Source organism: Eubalaena glacialis, chromosome 13, assembly GCF_028564815.1.
Source record: "Eubalaena glacialis isolate mEubGla1 chromosome 13, mEubGla1.1.hap2.+ XY, whole genome shotgun sequence".
In the NCBI taxonomy this organism is placed as follows: Eukaryota; Metazoa; Chordata; class Mammalia; order Artiodactyla; family Balaenidae; genus Eubalaena; species Eubalaena glacialis.
Genome location: NC_083728.1, coordinates 70,198,290 through 70,220,314, shown reverse-complemented (window position 1 = coordinate 70,220,314; position 22,025 = coordinate 70,198,290). Strand labels below are relative to the sequence as shown.

Sequence of the window (22,025 nt, the reverse complement as noted above, 5' to 3'; positions counted from 1 at the left end):
ATTTTAGTTGGGATGGCAGGGGAGACCTCTCTGAGGAGATGACATCTGAGCTGAGTGCTGATTCATGGGAAGGAAGAAGCCACATGCAGATCCTGGAGAAGAGAATTCCAGGCATTGGGAACAGAGGATGCAAAGCCTCATTAAGCATCTTTCCCCAAATCATACAGGTGATGAGAGTCGGAGCCAGGGTTTGAACCCGGGTCTGTGGACCTCAAAGCCTGGTGAGCAGCCCCGCTCTTGGCTGCTGAATGCCCACCATGAACTCTGTATAAGACATGGATCTCTGCTTCGGTCCAAGATGTGGGGCATGAATGGCCCACAGCAAGGAGTCCTGAAAAGCACGAAGCTGGGACCAGAGTGGGGTGGGGTGGGAGGTCCAGCTGGCTCCCAAAACGGCTCTGCCTTGCTGAGCACCAGGGTCTCATGCCAGAGCTCGGGGACAGCAGTCAGGTTGTCTGGGTTTGAATCCCCACGTCCCACATACCAGGTGTGTGACTTCTTCCTCATCAATAAAATGGGTGGAGAACTAGTCCCTTCCTCGTAGCTTTGTTTGTGATGATTAAATGTGCTGACTCATGTGAGGTGCTTAAAATGGTGCCTGGCATATTCTAAGTACTCGGGAAAGTTTAGCTAGGATTATTATTATTGGCATTATTAGTACAAAATACACACACACACACACACACACACACACAACTATAGGGCTGATTTTATCATCCCTATTTTACAGATGAGGAAACAGAAGCAGCTATAGTTTAGAGACAGATCTGGAGTTAAATCCAGGGCTGGCTGACTCCAAAGCCTGTTCTTGTCATTATGATACTCTACCAAGAGGCTCATACATCAGCAGGAAGCTAAAACAATGCTTTTGCTTTTTATTTTATTTTTCCATCTGGGAGCTAGTCTTCTGCAGACTTGGTTTCCCCATCTGCAAAATGGGGATACTCACCCTTCCAGCAATTAGACTCACAGGGCTGGCACGAGGCTCAGGTAGAAGTTCACGTGCTTTGTAAACAGTAAAGTAATGTATGAACAAGAGAGACAGTGACTGTATCCCAGGGCTTAAAGATGGGGAAGCAGAAAGTCTAGACATTTGGGCTGAAGGAAAAAAGCTAGATGTTTCTATTTTGAGGAAGTTCCCACTCATGGCTTATTTCATTGCCAAACACAAGAATATATTTTTTGAAAAGACTGGCTAATGATTCTGGTAGGTTGTGTTTTACCAAATCAGGTTTTGCTATAGCCAAGATCACTAGGATTAGCAGAAACCTCCTTATAAGACAATGTAGCATTCAGATGACAATGCTTCCTCTTTGCTTGATGGTGGCTGTCACCCTCAGAGACAACCAGGAGAGCCTGGATAATCAGCATGTTACTTTCTAGTATGTGTGGTCCTGAGTGAGGAAGAAAGACCGTGTATATATACCTGCCCTTCAAAAAACAATGGGAGGGCTTCCCTGGTGGCACAGTGGTTAAGAATCCACCTGCCAATGCAGGGCACACGGGTTCGAGCCCTGGTCTGGGAAGATCCCACATGCCACGGAGCAACTAAAGCCCGAGCACCACAACTACTGAGCCTGCGCTCTGGAGCCCGTGAGCCACAACTACTGAAGCCCGCGAGCCTGGAGCCCGTGCTCCGCAACAAGAGAAGCCACCGCAATGAGAAGCCTGCTGACCACAACAAAGAGAAAGCCCACGCGCAGCAACGAAGACCCAATGCAGCCAAAAATAAATAAATAAGATAAATTTATATATATAAAAAAAAAGAGCAATGAGAAAGCTAGTTGAATTAAAAATACGCTTTGACTTGCATGTACGAGAAAGTCATTCCTTCAGTTCCCAATGCCCCAGGAAGCTGGGGGGCTGGACTCTGCGGCCTGGAGGGGAACCGGTGGGAGAAAGCCGAGAAGCATGCCTGGAGCACATGTCCTGTCTTGCTATACTTAGCAGAGCTTCTCTTTCTCGAGTTCCGTAAGAAGTCTGGCCCACCTCTCCCTGATGCCCACCAAAGGGTTTTCAGGAAAAAACCCCTGTTTTCTTTTCCTCTGTTTTTTCAGGAGGACAGAGCCTGTTCTCTTTGGAGCAGGTCCTGACTTCCCTACTAGAGCCTCTCAACGCCTTCATCTCTGCAGAGACTGCAGAGGTGAGAAGCTGGGGACTGGGGAGACACCCAAACTGAGAAAAGGCAGGACATTCAAAGTGAAAAGAGGAGTTAACAAACATTTGAACGCTGGGAACCAAATATTGTGGTTGGTGCAGAAAACCCTTATGAAAAATGAGGTTAATGTGGGAAATGCTATTATAGCATCAGCCCACAATGCTCGCCTCTGTAATTAAATTTCCCTCAATTCCACCTCATCAGATTTCTTGAGATTACCAGGGATGCATCAATAGCAAACTACTCTTGATGAATCACTTTACAAATTGCATTGCTCCCACCTTCGTGTTCCCTGTCACCAGAACATCATTAACAGATACAATTACTGACGACAGGGGGACTGCTCCCAGTGGGGTAAAATGACCCTAGGCTCATCCTGGGCATGCGTGGGGAGAGCCCTGCTGTCCTCAGAAATCCCAGGAGAAAAGATCGGAAAAATCAGGACCCCATGAATGGCCCCGGCCTATTTTACTGAGGTAGGGATGGATTCAGGGTCGCTTGTTTTCTGTCCGATAGCTGTATGGGAAGCAAAGAGGAGACGGCCACTTCCATCCCTCTCCTCCACGTCTGGCTTTGGGAAACCTTAGAGATGCTAAGGATGTGAGCCTCATCAGTGGGACACTTGAGGACCCTAGGTGGGTGGGCTCTGGCCCCGCGAGTTCTGTAGGAGCTGTCTTTTGCCTGTTTCATGGGGGAGAGGAGAAGCAGACTTCCAGTACCTGAAAACATGAGGTCCAAATCTTTCTGCTTGTTCAGCACAGAAACTTAGCAGAAATTGACAGAATTCACATCAACACTCCCTTCTTAGGACTCCAGGTGCCCCTCCCCATATCTATGTCCCCCTCTCCTTGTGTCACTGGCTAAATGACACCCAGCCCAGAGCTCTTTTTAGCCAACAGAGGCTGTAATGCGTTTCTGGCTTCTGGGTTTGTGATCTGTTAAATGGAGGCGAACAATTTCAAACACCAAGAGACCTGGAAATCCTTTTTCTAGGAATCTATGTTATGGATGTATCTTCATAGGCACATACTATCTTAGGTTCAAGAATCTTCTTTGCAGTGGTATCTGTAACAACAACAACAAAAGAAGCTATGTGTCTACCCAGGCGGGGGTGGGGTGGGGACAGATAGATCGTGGGTCCTTAACCCAAAGGAATCCTAGGCAGCTGGCAGCTTTACATACATTGACTCGGAAAGTGAAAAAAGCAAGTTTCACTACAAAGTGTATCATTCTATTCTTAAAAAAATGACAATGTCTTTGTGATTTATTTTGTGTTTATGTCAATGCTTTAAAAGCACTGAGAAACCTCTAGAAGGACTGTACACCAAACTGTTGGCAGTGGCCACTCCTGGGGATGGGATTGAGCAGGGAGGAAGACGTTACCTGTGATAAAAGAAAGGGGGGTGGGGAATAGGAAAATAAAAGAAACCCTTTTGGAAAAAAAAGAAAAAAGGCAGGCATGCTAGGAGTCTGACACCCCTCTCCCTGACCCCATGCCCAGTGGGAACCACCATCCTGAATTTCCTGTTAATAATTTCCTTCATTTCTTCACAGCTTTCTACTGATACATGAATCCTGAAATACTATATTGTTGGCTTGGCCTGTTTTTGAACTTTAAATACATGCATGGTAATTATGATATCCCCACCCTAACATTATGTTCTAGAGGCTCATCCAGATCAGCACGTGGAGGGTCCTACGCTGTGTTTCCCTGCTGCGTAGACCTCCACTGTCGGAACAGACCACATTGTTGGTCCATTGGATGTCGGACGTTTGGATTGGTTCTGGTTTGGTGCTATTATGAACAACTTGCTGTATTTCTGCACAAGTCTCTATGGCCTCTACCTCGGGTGGAATTTCTGTGCAGTAGGGTATGTGTGTATATGTTCAACTTCACCAGCAAATGCGAACTCATTTTATTACACGGCTCTCTCACTAGCACTTACATGGACAGGTATTATTCTCCATCTTGACCATCAAATGATGTTGTCTCATCTTCAAACATGTCCTAACATGGCAGACGTGAAGTGGAATCTCTTTTTGCTTTTAATTTGCATTTCTCTCATTATTCATGAGGCTGAGCATCTTTTTATATGTGTGTGTATATGCGCTCTCTTTTTTATTTCTTTTATATCAGGGATTGGCCCTTTCTCTAAAGGGCCAGATAGCAAATACTTTTGGCTCTGTAGGCAACTACTCAATGCTGGCGTTTTGGCCCCAAAGCAACCACAGTCAATAGGTAAATGAGTGTGACTGCATTTCAATAAAATTTTATTTACAAAAACAGGGAGTGGGCTGGATTTGGCCTGTGGCTTGTAGTTTGCTCTGACTTAGGGGATTTCTGAATTTGAGTACTTTTTGTATATTCCAAATATGAGTACTTTTTTTGTGTGTGCAAATATTTTCCTTTAGTATGTGATATGTCTCCTCACCTACTATATCATGTTTTTGATGAACAGAAATTCCTATTTTAGTTATTTTTTTAAAAACATTGAACAAGATTTGCTGAAACTCAATGTCAGCTTGGGTTTATTTCCCACCTGTCTTAAATATGATCAGGACCTTCCAGAAGTCCAGTGAGAGAGCATCTAATAAACAGGTGTCTAATACAGAGACAGATGACATCACCTCGGTGTGCAGAGATGGGCAGAAAATTAGAAGGTTCTGTATGACAAATGAGCAGGAAAAAGTCCTGAGAGCAGAAAGCACTGCTCTCGAAGGTGGCCCACATGCCCCATGTCTGAGCAACGCTGCCTGCCCAGGTGAAGGACCCAGGAGGCCTCTGGCAATGGAATATTTACCCCACAGAAATATTGGAAGTACTCACCCGGTTTGATGGGCTGCCTGTTTGAGAAGCTCAGAGGCGCGACGAGGAATTTGGTTTCTGCGACTGGCACCCAGTGGTGGAGAATTTTCACTGTCCAGACCCCAGGCCTCAGGGGCAAGTTCAAAGGGGGCTTGTAGTGGGTGAATTCGGCAGTGGACTCAATCAGGATGTCGTAGGTGGCTGCGATGATGTTGACGGGATCCACCCAGACGACAGTCACAGTCACGTTGGGGCCCTTCCCCCATTTCTGCATGCCTACTGGCTCGTCCATGGGCCCCAGGAGACCCCCAAAGTTGCGAAAGAGCCGCTCCTTGGCATCCCAGTCAGTGCCCACCTGAAACAGGAGAGCGAGTTCTGAAATCACGGGGCCTCTTAGGAAGGCCTAGGATACTGCTTATTGGGCTTCATATACCCATATAACAGATGAGGAAACTGAGGCTCCAATTAAGTTACTTGCTCAGTAACTTAATGTTGGACAGGCAGTAAGCAGAAGACCTGGGATTTGGACCTAGTCTGAAGGATTACGAGGCCTGTGGTCCATTTCACTAAACCTTTGGGCCTCCTGTGCCTACTGTGTGGTGTGTACATGGAATGAATGAATACCTGCTTGCAGGCCATTCCACGGAAACATACACCCTGCCACTCAACAGGTGCAGTTGATCTCCACTTCGGTCATTGGCTTTCCAGATAATGTGCCTCTTTTTAGTACAATCATTCTGAACAAGAGTGGAGCTCAGGATTTGGAGCTGCCCTATTATAAGCTAGGAAACATGAGGGCCCCTTACTATCGCCTATCATTTGCAGGAGTTCAGATAGCTTTCCAAGGAAGAGACAGCTTTGGCTTCCCTAAAGCATTCTGAGCTGGACTCTAGGGGTGGGAGATGGTTGTACAATATCCATCCTTCCTGCCAGCCAGCGGGGTGTGTGTATGGCTTTGACCCCCCAGAAATCTGCTCTTGGCTTCCATCCTTCCCCTTTTGCTGCCTGCAATTTATTCTCCACCCAGTAACCAGAAAGACCTTGTGAAATGTCCTCTCACTGCTAAATCCCTGTGGCTGGTCCCCTGCTGATTCCTGGTGCCCAGCACTGCGCTTGGTACACAATCAATGCTCCATCAATCACCTGTCGAATGAATGCGTGAATGACTTGGCAAAAAATGAATTAACCACATAGATCCCTGATTCTGAGCTTTGATGCTATTTCAAGTCAGATTAAATTAGGGGCTCTTCTCTCCCCCAGGAGGTTTAACATAATGTTCTGAAGACACAGCGTGTGGGTACATGGTAGCAGGTGGTGAGCACACTACAAGGACGCTGGTGCCATGGTCCTTCCGTGAGCAGCGTCTCTGATGTGTGTGTGTGCAGGATGGGGTGCAGGTGTGGCTAAACATGTCTACACCCTGAGTAGACTTCACACGTGCAGTGCAAACATAAGCTGGTTTACTTTCTCGTTGTTCGTGCCACAAGTTACTATACCCAGGACACAGGGCTCCACGGCTAATATTTACCGAGAGCTTCTGGTGTGCCAGACCTACTGCTAAGTGGGTGGGTGCATCGATTTGGCTAACATTCCCAAATCCACCGAGGGGGGACCCTTGACATTATCCTCACTTCACACATGAGGAAACTGAGGTTCAGAACAGTTGGATGACTAGCTCTGATCAGTGAGGGGGACCCAGGAAGTCTGACCCCAGAGTCTGGGTTCTTATTCACTCTTCTATATATTGCCTCCCATTCACTCACTCACTCACCCACTCATTCATTCATTCATTCATTCATTCATCCATCCAAAACATATGTGCCGGGCGCCTACCACCTACCGGCGTGTGTAATACATGTATGTTCACAGGCCCACAACCTGCTTCAGGTTTCCATCTTTAGGCCAAGACTGGCCTTGAGGAGCTGCCCTAAGGGGCAGCAGAGGGAGTCACGCTGGGACAGAGGCAGCCGTCCCTCCCAGCCTTGGGAGACCTTGGCCTGTTCTGCCACCCTGCCACCCTCTCCAGGTACTGGCACCTACTGGGGACCCCTGGGGCCTAGCACAGCAGCTGACACACAGGAGGAATGAAAACAACACTGTCTATTGAAGAAATAAATGAATGAGTGGGCAGGATGCAAGCTAGGCCTCAAAGTCAAAGATTGTTCTAGAGAAACCCTATCCTGCGACCTCCATCCATACAATCCTTTCCAGCTCCTTCCCACTGTTCGTGAGTCCAGTCTCTCCTCCTGTCCTATCCTGCGACGTCTGGTCCTTTACGATCCGACTCCAACTTCATCTCCATCCCTCTCCCTCCCCTCTACTCCCCCCCTGCTCCAGGCCACCCTGGAACACTCTCGGCGCCTCTGCCAGAAGGGCTCTCTCTCCCCTGATCTTCCGTCCGTGCCCGGCCCTCTCTCGGGCTCAGTCTTCCTTTCTTCCCCGCCCTCCTCCTGGCCAGTTCATCATCTAGCTCTCAGCCCAGGTGTCACCTCTACCTGGAAGCCTTCTTTGCTTACAGGCACCCCTGATGTGCTTGTCTAAGCATTTGCCCAGTATAACTTTTTAACCTATCTATCTATCTATCTATCTATCTATCTATCTATCTATCTATCTATCTATCTATCTATTTTGCGCAGTATCACAACTTCTAATTTACATGTCTCTCTCCATAGCTCAAAACTGTCATGTGAAGAAGAATATATACATATATGTGTGTGTGTGTAACTGAGTCACTTTGCTGTACAGAAGAAATTAACGCAACATTGTAAATCAAATATACGTCAATAAAATAAAATAAAAAAAACCAAATTGTCAACTGCATGAGGGCAGGGACTACACCTGGCTTGTTCACTACTATATCACTAGTGCCTAAAAGAGTGCTGAGCATGCAGTGGGTGCTCAGTATCTCTCTCTCTCTATCAATCCATCCATTATCTACATATGTCATGAATGATTAGCGGCCGAGCACATGGACAAATGGATCAATGATCACAAAACCACTTTGGGGTCCTAGTTAAGGAAGGGATGTGTGACCCGTTAGGGGAGTGGGGGACAGTCCAGAACATCATCTTTGGATCCCCCAGAGAAATGGGGGTGAACAAGTCTCCTAAGTCTGAGTTCTAAAACCAAGATAACCCAAGTGGAAGAGTTGTGGAGCAGCTGACAGTGGGAAACTTGAATTTGTCCTATATCTAGGAGAGGAGGAGGAAGTCAGCTGCTGCCTGAGGGGAGGTGGGGCTGCCCGAGAGGGAGCCCCATGGCTGTCACATCATCTGTGGCCCTCAAGATCTTCTCACCAGGCCTCACTGTGGAAGTCCACTGCCATTCACTGCCAAGTGGTCAATTACTCAAATTTAAGTACGTGTTGAAGTTCAAGCTCAATATACTGGTCCCCAGCTTCACACTCACCAAGGCTTCCTTCCCACTGCACCTAAAATGCAATTCAAACTTCTTTCCAGGGCCTGCGAGACCCCTCATGATCTGTCCTCTGGCCCCCCTGAGACCTTTCTCCTGCTCACTGGCCACACTGGCCTTGCTGCTCCTTGAATATGCCAAGCTCCTTCCTGGAGCCTCAGGACCTTTGTGCATGCTCTTCTCTTGGAAGATCCAAGAATGTTCTAGGTCTTCCCACCATTGACTCTTTTACAGGTTTCAACCCTAAAGTTATCTCATTAGAAAAGCCTTCCCAAATGAATCGTGCCATCAAATGTAAGCCAGCAGGACTCTATGGGGCCTTCTCCAGACAGATCCCCCTAGGTCCTCCACCTGCCTCTTGTCTGGAATTAAAACTTTAGCCTCCTAAGCCTTCCTTGAGTTCCAAAGAATAAATTTAATTAGAGAAGTGAGAAAATTCAGAAAGAAAGGAAAACAGTCAAGTGAGACAAAATAATAATAGTTTAGTCATTAAACAAAGTCAAGGACCTTTTAGTTCCTCCTCAAGGGCTATAGATAATATCCTGAGCCATATCCTTGAGCTGTTTTACAGATACTGAAATCCCCACCAGGTGGAAGAAGTTAACTGTATGCTGCCCACAAGCACTAGACCCCAGATGGGTTGCAACCAGAAGGTTAATGATGTTGACTCCTGATTACCTCACCACCAATCAATCAGAAGAATGTCCACAAGCTGATGATGCACCCAACAACCACCCTCCCTCATCCTGTCTTTAAAAACCTTTCCCGAAAAACCATCAGGGAATTTGCGTCTTTTGAGCATTAGCTGCCTGGACTCCTTGCTTGGCGCCCTAGAATAAACACTGTGCTTCCCTTCACCACAACCAGGTGTCAGTAGCTTGGCTTTACTGTGCTTGGGCGAGCAGACCCAAGTTTGGTTTGGTAACAGAAAGCTGTCCCTACCAGCCTCTCAAGTCCTCAGGAATCACATGAATGAAGTATTTACAATACTTGCCTTTAACTGGAGCATTTTTGTTCATTTATTTGCTCACTCATTGGCCGAGTGCCCCACTAGACTGCAATTCCACAACAACAAGGGTCTGGTCTGTCTGGTACACTACTGCCCCTCCCACACCTCATGTATTGTAGGCACTTGGGGGCTGCCTGCTGAAGGAATGAGCATCTTTCCTCCAAGCCACTAACATGGGACTCCCAGGGATGGAGAAATTAGAGCTATTCAATGACACTGGCCGCCTGCCATGAGCCAGGCCCTATGCAAAGCCCTGGGACAGTGCCAACCCGACGGAGGTTCTCAATAGCCCACAAAGTGGCCCTGCAGTTCATTCCCTCCTTCTTGTCCAATTTTACAGTTTGCCTTAAAACTAAGGAAAAAAAATCAAGACACAAGTTTCAGGGCTCCCTGCATCACATGCTGTTACTCTGCCAGAGATCTGGGTGGTTCCCACACCAAGGGCACCAGAGCTGTAGCGAAAACCCTCACAAATCACTAGCCACGGAGTGCCCAACATCCGTCACTGCCAGAAGTGCCCAGTTACCCACTGGCAGGCTGATAAACAGGGAGAGCCCAGCCACCAGGCATCCATCTCCCTATGGGACATTAATGTCTTCAATTGGCCTCTTGGGCCCCCAGCACAGAATCCAACTGGGACAGCGTCTAATTGCCCCCTGACGCCAGTAATTTATGGAGTGGGCTCCCATGGCAGCTCGGATCCAGTCACTCCATTTGGAGACTTAACTGAAAATGGTGGCTGAACAAGAAACTTCCACCCATGTCTGTTCAGTGCCCATCCAGTCGGGCACAGGTCGGCCAGGTGGGGCCAGAGGGACTGGAAAAGGACCAGCAAGGAAAATGTAAGCAACTCAGACACTTCCTCCCACCCCACTCCTGACCTTCAAGATTCTCCATATTCTAAAACAGGATTCTTCATCCCTAACCCAGCAGCCAAACGCATTGGGAATGTTGAACTCCGGGAATGAATCACCTCTTTAGCTTCTTGCTGACGTGGGGAAGTTAGAAATCAGGTGCTGGAATTTTGTGTGGGCAACCCTCACCAAGCTTGATCAAGTCTCCCCTTCCCACCAGCATCACTACCCAAGCACATACACTCACTCATTCAGAAATCTTATTCAGCATCTACGAAGGCTGTGTACTCTTGTATGTGCTGAGGGTACAGCAGTGAGCCAGTGCTGCAGTCTCTGTTCTCTTGCAGACAATCACCAAGTGATCAGAGAAATCAACAAGATCATTTGAGATGGTAAATGCTACGAAAAAAATAAAATAGGGATGTGTTGGGTGTAGAAATGTGGCATAAGTGGGTGGGCACGGAAGGCTTCTCTGAAGGTGCACTATTTGGATTTAGATCAGAATGAACAACAACAAAAAAGGTGAAAACCTGGGGGGTGAAAACCTGGGGGACAGTATTCTAGGAAGGAGGGTCGCCACGTGTCAAGCCCAAGGCAGGAACAAACTTGGCATGTTTGACAAAGATGCAAGAAGAGTGGGCGGGAAGCAGAGTGGTCCTGGATGAGGCTGGAGAAGCAGACAGAGGCCAGATTATGTAGGGCCTGTCAGGTCTCGAGGTAGGGCTGATGCTACAAGGGTGGTGTTAGATGAATCCATCTCCCCAGGCAGAAAAATAACTAAAAGCCAATGCAGTCCTGGGGAGGTGGGAACTGCATTCCATGGATCCATGCATCAGACCATCTGTCCATCCACTGACACCTCTGTCCATCCCTCTACGCATGCATGCATCCATTCACTCATCCATTCAATGACTCATCTGGTGCTTACTTTGAGTTAAACCCTGTGTTAGGAACTGGGGAAACAAAAGCACAATTAAGCATGGGATTTGTGGCCTAAGAGACCTGGATTCAATGTTGAGCTCTTCTGCTTCCTAGCTATGATCCAGAAAATCACTGACTCTCTATAGGCCTCAGTTCTCCAATCTGTAAGATGGGACTAATGCCACAACTTCATTAGGAAACTGACTTGTTATTGGTTTATTACTAACATAGGTTTAGGAGGAATCACTGGTTAGGGTGAAAAATGAAAAGGAATAGAAGTTCTACTATAAAAATATACCAAAGCTCCAGGTTGGTTGGTGCACTGATATTGACCACCCTGAACCTTCTCCAGGCACAGGGCCAGCTTATCTTTGGGCCTCTTCAAGTCCTCTTCTCCTCCATCTCCAATTACAAGCGTCAGAGCAGAAACAGAGCCCAGCAAGTAGACTGCCACAGGGGATGTCGTTCTGGCCCCTTACCTCAGAAAACTGAAGCCTCCCAAAGTCGCTGGGTGGGCTGGCGATCTTGAAGACTTTCTTTGGCATCACCCATGTCTCCAGGGTCTCGAGTTTGCTCACGGCCAGATTGGTAGCATGATGCTTGATCAGAAAGCCCTGGAAACGGTCAGCAAGGAAGTAGAGGTGGACAGAGGCTGGGTGGCCCATTGGATAGTACCTGAAAAACATGCACAGGCTCACGCAAGCTCATGGGTCAGGGCTGGACGTGTGTTGGATCACAGTGGGGTTCCCCACCCATCACGCTGATTCTGTCCCTAAAATAATCCCCATTTTATACAAAGCTCACTGTATTCCTGAAAGCTGCTCCCTGTGTTTCTATGATCTCAATAACTGTTAACAATAACTTTTTGCTGATCATAAATGTAAAACATGCTGACTGTATGAAAGTACAATCAAGAAAATAAAAATGACTACTTTTGATGCTTCTTTCCATAGATGATGTCAATTCACAGACATTCATTGACCCCCCCAGTGCTAGGTACTGAGAAGTGACAATGGTGTGCAAACAATGTCATCGTGACATACTTCCTTTCAGCCTTATTTTCTACACACATATTTACATAAATCCTACATAGCTGGGACCATAATACACACACTGGCTATATCCTGCTTTTGCTTCATAGTATTTCCTGAGCATTATCATGTCTTTGAATAGTCTCTGAAAACATGATTTTTTTTTGTGTGTGTGTATACATTATTCCATTGTATGTAATACCATGATATGGAAATATAATACCAAATATGGTATTATTATAGAGAAAGTTCCCCATCATTGGGTGTTCAACTGGTTTCTAATTTTTTGCCATTCTAAACAATGCTGCATTAACCATCCTTGAGCAAAAATGTTTTGGGGAACATCTTTCTTCCTCTCTAATCTCCAAGGGGCTCTTGATGTCTGCTGCCCAAGTTTATCAGAAAGCTTGTACTGATTTACACTTCACTGTCCTTCTTACCAATGGCACTGGGTATGGTCCTTAAAAATTATTGCCAAACTGAGACAAATTCATACATACACAAGTAGGTAGCTCGTTTTAAGATGCATGCCTTTGATCCACAAAGGCTTCTGGCTGAAAGGGGCAGGGAAGCTAAGCAGAGATGCCCAGAGGAGGGGGGAGTGAAGAGAGAAGGAGGGAGGAGCCTGGACGAGCCCAGCTCTTTGGCCTTCCTACTTGTAAAATGAAAAGCTGTCGGGCTTCTGCAGCGTGTAAGGTGCATGGTTCTTAGAGGGTGCTTGTGGTTCCTTAATGACAGCAATCCACAAATCACCGTCCCTCTCAGCCTTCCTTTCCTCTGGTCCTGCTCTGGAGTTTAAGTCTTTATGTCTGATTATAACAGTTAGGGAAGCCGCCTTCCTGTGTTACACATCTCCTGAAATCACTGCCTTGTTATCAGATGCCGCCGGGGCTTTGAGAAAAAAACCTGCACTGTCTTCAGACTGCTTGCTGGGCATTCCCGGCCCACGCAAGTCCACTTCGGTCTGGACTTTGGAAGCAGAAAACCCTCCCTCTGGACTGTGCTGTAGAACTCGCTGCCGTGATGGAATGTTCTGCATCGGTGCAGTTCAGCTCAGTAGCCTCAGCCACTTCGGACAACTGAGCACTTGAAATGTGGCTGGTGTAACCGAGGAACTGCATTTTAAATTTTAGTCAATTTAGACTTAAATGTCTCCTTGTGGCTAGTGACGATTGTGGACAGCATAGATGGCATTGTGAAAGTGTCCTGGGGTTGCCTGCATTAATGTCTGCAATTTGTCACCTCTCCTGTCTCTTTCCCATGTGACTCTGTAGGTTTCCTTGCACCGATGAGGTGAGTCTATTCCCCCATCTCAAATCTGCTTTGGCCAGAAGAGGAAGGGGTATCATGCCAGTTCTGAGCCAGGGCCCCAAGTAGCCTTGCACATTTCCACTCCCTCTCTTGCTCTTCTGCGATCACCATGAGAGCACGCCTAGCCTAGCCTGCGGAGGGATGACACACTCAGAGCAGAGCCGAGCCACCCCAGGTATCCCAGCCAAAGCCATCCTAGATCCGCCAACCACTCCCAGCCAAGACTGGCTGCAAGCTGGCTGCAGATGCAGGAGAGATGCCAGCTGAGCCCAGGAAAACTGCCCAGCTCACCTGCAAACTTGAAGGCTCTGTAAATGCTTATCGTTTCAAAGCACTGATTTGGGGCTTGTTACACGACATTATTGCAATAGGTAAATAATAAGTCGTCAGTGTTTGTTCCGTAAGGTCGTCAGTGTTTGACTAGTGAAGGTGGAAGAAAAGCAGGAGAGATTGTTGTCATGGGAGTTAAAAGAAGAAAGTGTTTCCAGAAGGCGGTGGTCAGTTGTATGGGGCTCTGCTAAGGGGTCAGGCAAACAAGCAATGGTCAAGTGCCCCAGAAATCTAGGAGTTAATCTTGGGTTGCTCGCTTTCCCTTATCTTCTTCCAAGAAATCCTGTTTTCTCCACCTGAATCCATCCTCTACTGTCCTATGCACCGCCAGCATCTTGGTCCAAGCCAACATCATGTCTTGCTGGACCTTTGCAGAAGCGTCCTTACTCGTCTCCCTCCTACTTTTGTCTGCTATAACTGATTCTCATAGTAGCAATATGCATCGTCCCTTCCTTAAATACTGCAAGGGGTTTTGCTTATGCTAGGGTAAAACTCAGACTCCTTACCTGGTCTAAAACTCCTACCTCTTTCTGTAGCCTCATTGTTTCCCTCTGTCCCAACCTACCACCTTCTAGCCACGTGGACCTTATTTTGGATTCTTGAACATGCTAAGCTCATTTTCACCTCAGGGCCTTTGCATAGGACATTCTCTCTGCTGGAGATGCTCTTTTCCTCTTATGATTGCATGGTTGTCTCTGTCTTATTTTGCTTAAATGTTACCGTCTCAGAGAGAACTTCCTTGACCACTGAACTTAAGTCACCAGCTCACTGCTGTTACTTGAGTTTATCTTCATTCTTCATTCTCTATAGATCTTTTGTTCTTGTTTCTGTGAGCTGGGGTACTGCCTGCTTTCACACTGGAATGCGAGGGCCTTGAGCTTGGGGCCTGGTCTGTCTGGGTCATGGCTGAGCACCCAGTGCCTAACACAGCCTGCCACATGGTAGGTGCTCAATCTATACTTACTGTTTGAGTGAACATTCTAGAAGGATTTTCTCTTGAACCCTTTGCTTCTAAGGTACATCTAGGGAACCTGTAACCCAGGACTGAACACAAAGCCCACTGGTACCTCCTCTAGACTCTATATGGTAATTAAGTAATTAAGACTAAGAAGAGAGTTGTAACAAGATGCCAGATGCAATACAATAGAACCTAAAGGATGCCTCAGGTGCATTCACTTGGCCCAAAGGTGTTTTTACTTCTTATTTAAATGAGGTGGGTATTAAAAAATTTAGAAGGCTCACACAAAAATGTGGATTTCTGATTTGTCTTGAAAATTCAGGAGATGTGATTGGCAACTCCAAGGGTACATTCCCACAAGGAATGTGCTGGATGTGCTGGAGGGCAAGGATATGCTGCAGTTCAGCACCGGGGGTCCCTGGTTTACAGGTCAGCCCACCCTGCGCTGAGGATACATGCTTCCTGCCTGGCCCTGATGGCATCTGAATTTGAGGACATGTAATAAAATACTGACATCCTTATCTCTGGATGGGGCTCACAAGAAAACTTTCAAACTGCCATTTTGAGATTTTCTGCAATGAACAAATGTTATTACCTAATGGGAAAAAAATCAATAAACATTATTTTTATGAAAGGTTATACTATAGACTAGAAAGACACAATTTGCATGAAATGCCCAGAGAAAATGAGACTCTTGAAATAAAGTTTTCACTTGCCGTTTCCCCAGATAGCCCAGGGGTAGAAATTTACTCTTTTTTGCCTTTTGGGACAAGGGTCCTTTGTCCTGATTTATTTGCAGGCTCATATTCATAAATATATATTGGCTTTGCCCACAGCGAGGCACAATGGTTCCATTATAATCAAAAAGGTGGTAGAAGCCAAAGGATTCCAGGCCTGAGGCAACTTGATGGCTTGCTTAATCCCAAAACAAATACCAGGCGAAAATTTCAACAACTATAAATCAATTGGAGGAATCTTTTGAAATTTCCTATAAGATTATTTACCTTATAAATGCTATGAAGCCTGGGATTAAAACTACTCTTAAATGGCATTTGCCTCCCAAGCATCGGGCACTGTGCCATCTACTGGGGACACATAATGTGGTTCCTCGGCCAGGGATTCTAACCCCAGACTAGCAGGGGGAAAAGACATTCACCAACGACCTTGATCCAAGACACTGCTGCTAAGCGCAGTGGCAGTGTTGGAGGCTACTTTGGGCTCAGGAGAGGCATGGGGTGGGCTATCGGGGGAGCTCTTAGCAAGTTTCACAGAGGATGTGGCACCTGAGATGACCCTGGAAGACTGGGAAAAGGTAGAATGAGTGGGGACAGTGGGGACGGTCAGCAAAGAACAGCACAGAGGAAGTGATGAACAGTTCAGGTAACCAGTGATGGAGCATGTAGCTCACACAGCCGGCTCCCTATTGGCTGCTTTTGGCAGTTTAAGAATATTGGCAACTAAGATACCAACAACAGCATAAACATGTACCAAGCACTTCATATGTAAAATACTGTTAAAATGGGGATAATAATAATAATAATACATAACTCATAAGGTAGTTTTGGAGGATTATCCCCTTTAAACCTCACAACACCATACGCTGTAAGGCTTATGATTACTCCCATTTTACAGATGAGAAAACTGAGGCTCAGAGAGGTTCATGACTTGTCCAAGGTCAACAGCTAGTAAGTAGAGTGGAGTTCAAATGGCAGGTCCTGGGTTCCTAACCCATTCTGGTCTCCCTTTAAACTAAATCAGAACCTGCAGGGAGAGGAGAGGGAAGGCTGAGGGAAAAACTGTTGCAGCCCTGTGGAAATCCAGCTGGCATGCATGCATGGGGCCCCATGTTTTCAGAGTTTTAGGGAACAAAATGGTTCCTTTCCTCTCTTTCTTCTGTTCTTGAGAAGAGGGAAGAGCGGGGCAGGGAGGGACACATAGAAGGCTCAGTGGAGAAAGACTGATACTAATAATTTTTTTTTCTTTGTTGTTTAAAGAGGAAGGTGGGAGGCAGAACAAGCAGGAGAAGGAGAGTGACTAGAGGCACTTCTGGGAACCCATCCTCAGGAAATAATCAGAAAAGAGAAGGGGGAAAAAAGAGGCTTTCCGCAAAAAGATATTCATCAGAACATTATTTACAATGGTCCATTACTGAAAACAGCAACAGGAAAGGGCTGAATTAAGCAAACTCTGGAATTTCTACTCAGTGGAATACTAGTGGCATTAAAAAGGGTCATTATCCTTACGGAAGCTGCAGAGCAGCAAGGAGAGGAGGGGCTAGTATTATAATGCCGAGCGAAAGAAGCAGGACACCAAATCCTTGTTGTCATTATGGAAATATCTGCAATGTACATTGCTAGAGAACGGAAGAGAAGGTACACAAAATGAGAAGGGTTGGTTGGCTTAGGGAAAGGCAGGGGAGAGATGGGGTTATGTTGAATCGTTTTCCCACCTTCTGTCTTCTATTCATATATTCTAGAACATTCTTTCCTGAAGTGTCAACTGGTACCCACTAGTGGTAGGTGAGATGATTCTAAAGGGTACATGAACATTTTAAATAATAGTTCTGCCTTTTCATGATGTTTTTGGTTGTTTTTAGGTGTAACAATGATAGTATGGTTACATTTTAAAAAGGAGTCAATTTTCAGAGATAAAATATTTATGGGATTTGCTTCAATCAAACTGATCTGGGACGAGGGGAAGGTGAGTGAAGGCGCAGATGAAACCGCATTGGCCGGGAGCTGGTAATTGCTAGAGCTGGTGATGAGAGATGGGGTTACACTTTTCTCTCTATTTGGTTTATATTTGACATTTTCCATAATAAAAAGTAAAAAAAAAAAGTTCTGTATTTTCATGATTACTTTCCATGTAAAACAAACATAACTATCTAATACGGTGACATAAAGCTTCCTTCCAAAATACATATATTTAGCACAAAGAATGAGTCCACAGAAAGGAAATAATCAGGTAAATATGAGATCTGCTATCCTGAGAAGGTAAAAGGGTGACGAAGGCTTAGACAGGAAATGCTCTGAACGCTGGGATGTCTGCGTGGATGATTTTAGGGAGGAGCTTGGGTGGAGCTGCAGCCCCTGCAGAGGAGGACGGCCCCTCGTCCCTGGTCCCCCGGCTCCCTGGCTCACCTGCAGCTGTTCTCCCCGGCGTCGTGCAGCAATAGCTCCGCCCGGCGGAGGCCCAGGCGGGAGAAGGAATGATACAAGGTCAGCGTCACGTCGCTCAGGCTGTGGATGCCGTCAGGCTCATCGTAGATGTTCTCCCAGTACGAGCGGAGGCCCGGGGTGCCCGCGGGGTAGTTCCCATACAGGTAATAGTCCAGCTGCCCAATGATTTCCTGATTCACCACGGCTTCGAACTTGCGGGCAAAGAAGGTGGGCCGGGCTGTCTGCTGCGCTCATGAAATAAAAAGAACAATGTCAGCAAGTGGGGATGAGGGTAGGTGGGTATTCAGGAGCCGGGCTCTGCAGCCAGCCTGCCTGGATCCACATCCCAGCTCTGACACTTACTGCCCTCTCTGTTCTCAGTTTCCTCATCTGTAAAAAGGGTGTTAGGATTGAATGAGTTAACATTCGTAAAGCACTTAAAGCAATGATGGACATGTAGTAAGCATCATTTAAATATCTGTGAAATAAATTACATCCTAGATGTTTATAGCTGGGATGCATCTCAGAAATCATTTAGCTGGAGGTCTAATACCGCTTACGGATATATTTTAGTTGTCCAGAAGAATGTTTTAAAATTGAATTAGCTGGCAACATTTAAAAGGTAGAAGAGTTTACAGAAGCAACTTTTGGTTTCCCTTTGAACAGAAATGATCTGGCCCCATGTTCCTACATGGTGACAAGTAGTTAAAGCTGAATAGCACCTGTCCCTTTAGATGGGCATGGGGTCTTTGGCTCACCACAGTACCTACCATTCCCTATTGCCTCCTGGGCATTGTAACTGACTTACAGACTCACAAGGAACACCCTGGATTTATTGATTGGAATCTTCAGGAGTGGGGCTTAGAAATCTGTACTCTTAACAGGCTTTGAAGGTGATTCATTTGCTCACTAGGGTTTGAGGATAATGCGAAGGACACCTGACCTGGCTGCACATCAGAGTCACCTGTGGAGATTGCGGAGTCCTTCCCGCCGACCTACTGAATCAACATCTCTGAAGATGAGGTTTAGGAATCCGTATCCAAAAAAAGCCTCCCAGGTGATTATGCTGCAGTGTTTGAGAACCATTTATGTAAACCAAATTTTCAAGGAGGCTGAGTCCCAGAGAAGAAAGGGACTTACTTATCTAAGGTCACACAACAAGGTAATGGCAGAGCCAGGATTCAGATACAGCGTCAAGGGTTAGAGAAATAAAATACTGAGCCCTTATTATGTAGGTCTAAAACTATGGTCTGGGGCAGAGATCAATAAACCTTTTCAGTAAAAAGCCAGACAATAAATATTTCCAGCTTTGCAACTACTCAACTCTGCTGTCATAGTGTGAAAGCAGTCGCAAACAGGTAAATGAATGGGCATGCGGCTGTGCTCCAAAAGCACGTTATTTACAAAAACATGTAGTGGGCTGGATTTAGCCCAGGGGCTGTAGTTTGCTGACCTCTGGTCTAGGGCTACGGAAACAATTAAAACACAGACCGCTCCCTTGAGGAGCCTATGATCTAGTGTAATTATTGACCTTAATTTGGGTCTAGCATTGTTCTCACTGCAGTGGATTAATAGCAACAATAATGTCAATTAAAACTCCTGAGCATATGCTATATACAGCGCACTGCATTTTGTCATTACCTCTAATCCTCCCAACTCTAATCTTCGTAACTCTGCAAAGCAGGTGTTACGATTCCCATTTTACAGATGAGGAAACTGAGCTTGGAGAGGACAAGTGATATGTACAAACTCACATAGTTGTAAGATTTGAACCCAGATCCAATGACTCTAAAACCCAAGCTCTTTCTTCTGCATCATCCTAGGATCACACTGCTAGTCGGGGGAACTCGAAGCCTCAATAACAAAAACCCTTGTTAGTATTTGGAATATCTCATCTGCTCTGTGCTTCATGACCCTTGGGAACCACACCCCCTTCTCTGTGGTGGAGGGGTCAGGTCAGTTCCCTTATAGTAGCACTGAAAAGAGCCAGACCACGTAGGTTCAAATCCTCATTCTGTATCTTTCAAGCTGTATGTGTCTTTGGGCAAGTCATCCAGGGCCTCAGTTTCCCCATCCTTAAAATGGGTATAATAATATGGGCACTTAGCATAGAGTCTGGCACACGGTGTTAGCAGCTATGATTATGTGACTATTATCACTACACCCTTAAGCCTGCTACCAGGGGCTTCCAAGTCTTCGTTTTCTGGAGGCAGAGAACCAGACTCAGTGGCAGGGCAGCCTCCCTTCTCCTCCCGAGATTCTTTGATCATAGCTGGAGCTCCTAAAGGGCACATTTCTATATTTACAGTTCTCTTCCTCGGAGTTCTTTCAACAAGAACTCAAGAGTTCCGTGCACGCAGCAGTTTCTTGAGTCTAGATGTTGGGGGATATTCTTGATCTTTGTTTACTGTGAATTAAAGAGCTGTGAGCATGTAACTCGGTCTCTATGTTAGCTCACCTTTATCAGAGACCACGATGTCCCCAGGATTCTGGGACTGGAATACAAGTGCCGCCACCCAGGAGTGGCCCCAGAGGGGCAGTGCACCCAAGAATCACCCGGCTTCTTGCTCTAAATGATGACGGTCCTTTGCAATGAGGGTGATGACCGGTCCTCTACGAAAGTGGGAATTCTTCTCTTTATTTTCTCTTTTGAAAAGGTCAGATATTCCCCTTGCCACCCTCTTTCTACTCAGCAGATCCTTTCTGCACGGACAATGGAACTAAAATGTCACCCAAGTTCATGCCGCAATTAACATGGGTTTGAGGAGGCCCCCGGGTAGCTCTCAATCTGCCACCGAAAACAGACCTAAAGAATACTCATTGCAGCAACTGCTTACGCAGGCGAAAGACGTTAGGTGGGAACCTTGAGGGAATAAGAATGATGGGATGAAACCTGCTGTGTATTCTGTACCCAACCAGGCCTGAGACCAGGTTGGCAGCGGGGTCTGGTGGAGAAAGCCCAGGTCTGGAACTGGGAACACCTGTGTGGGACCCCCCACCCTGCCACTCCGCAAGCCGCATGTCCATGGACAAGTAAGCCCCTGCCTCTGTGCCTTGGTTTCCCCACCTGCACAGTGGAGATGATTTCTACCCGGTGAAGCCAACGCCCACAGAGGACCAGGCACACAGCCTGGGATAGAACAGACCCATACCCCGTGCTTCTCAAACAGAATAGCCTCCTAGTTGCTTGGGGGTCTCGTTACTACGCAGATTCTGACTCAGCAGGTCAGGAGCAGCAGAGATTCTGCGTTTCTAACAAGCTCCCTAGTGATGCTGCTGCTGCTGGTCTGTGGACCACACTCCGAGGGACCAGGCTATGAGGGTGGAAGCTTCATGGGGGCAGTCTGTGTCCTCCCTGGATGTTTCCGTTATGTACCAGAGCAAGGCAGCAGGGGCACCTTGGACTGGGTTATCAGCCTGGCACTGTTGTCCCCCCCATCCCCCCACGTTAGTGGTTTGGGAAGCAGCATATCGTCTCCACGTGGCGGCTCTAGTGACCTCAAAGTGACTTGTTTAACCATTTTGTAGCCTTCTGTCTGTGCTCTGGGCAGTTGAGGCTGGGCATGGTGAGGGGGAGAGGAGGAAGAACTCAGGGTACTGGCCTAGAGGGAGAGGGAGGCGTGCTCACACGGGATGGAAAGGGGTCGCCATCCTGAATAGGTCTGGGGTCCGAGGCACCCTTGGTGCTCACGGGAAGCAGGTGCAGCACTGGCCACCCTCCTGCCTCTGCTCTCCCCAGAACTATGAATCGATGGGCCTTGCAGTGATACCTGTGAAGGCAATAACGTTTCTTCTTGTTCCTCCTTTAAAGTTCACAGAGCGCAGCGTTTTACAGACTTGTCTGCTCATCAGAATGTCTCAAAGTGTAATATATTAAAAATAAAAATTCCTGGACCTCACTGGAGATCAAGAGCTCTCAACTGGGGATGAGTTTGCCACCAGTGGACAGCTGGCGATGTCTGAAGACATTCATAACTGCAGGGTGCTACTGGATCCCCACAGGGGACATTAGGCAGCATCTGGGGACGTCCCTGTTTATCACAACAGGGGGAGGTGCTCCTGGCACCTAGTGGGT

General features: G+C 46.8%; 1 protein-coding gene across 1 annotated transcript in view; it reads right to left on the bottom strand.

The window, feature by feature from the left end:
* Window positions 1–22,025, bottom strand: part of XYLT1 (xylosyltransferase 1) — a 348,573-nt gene that overhangs the window by 6,683 nt on the left and 319,865 nt on the right. The window contains exons 11-13 of the mRNA XM_061209861.1: window positions 17,933–18,195; window positions 11,642–11,837; window positions 4,986–5,319 (exon numbers count right to left, since the gene is read on the bottom strand). Of these exons, the coding sequence (XP_061065844.1) occupies window positions 4,986–5,319; window positions 11,642–11,837; window positions 17,933–18,195 (793 nt within the window). The remainder of the gene's footprint in view (window positions 1–4,985; window positions 5,320–11,641; window positions 11,838–17,932; window positions 18,196–22,025) is intronic.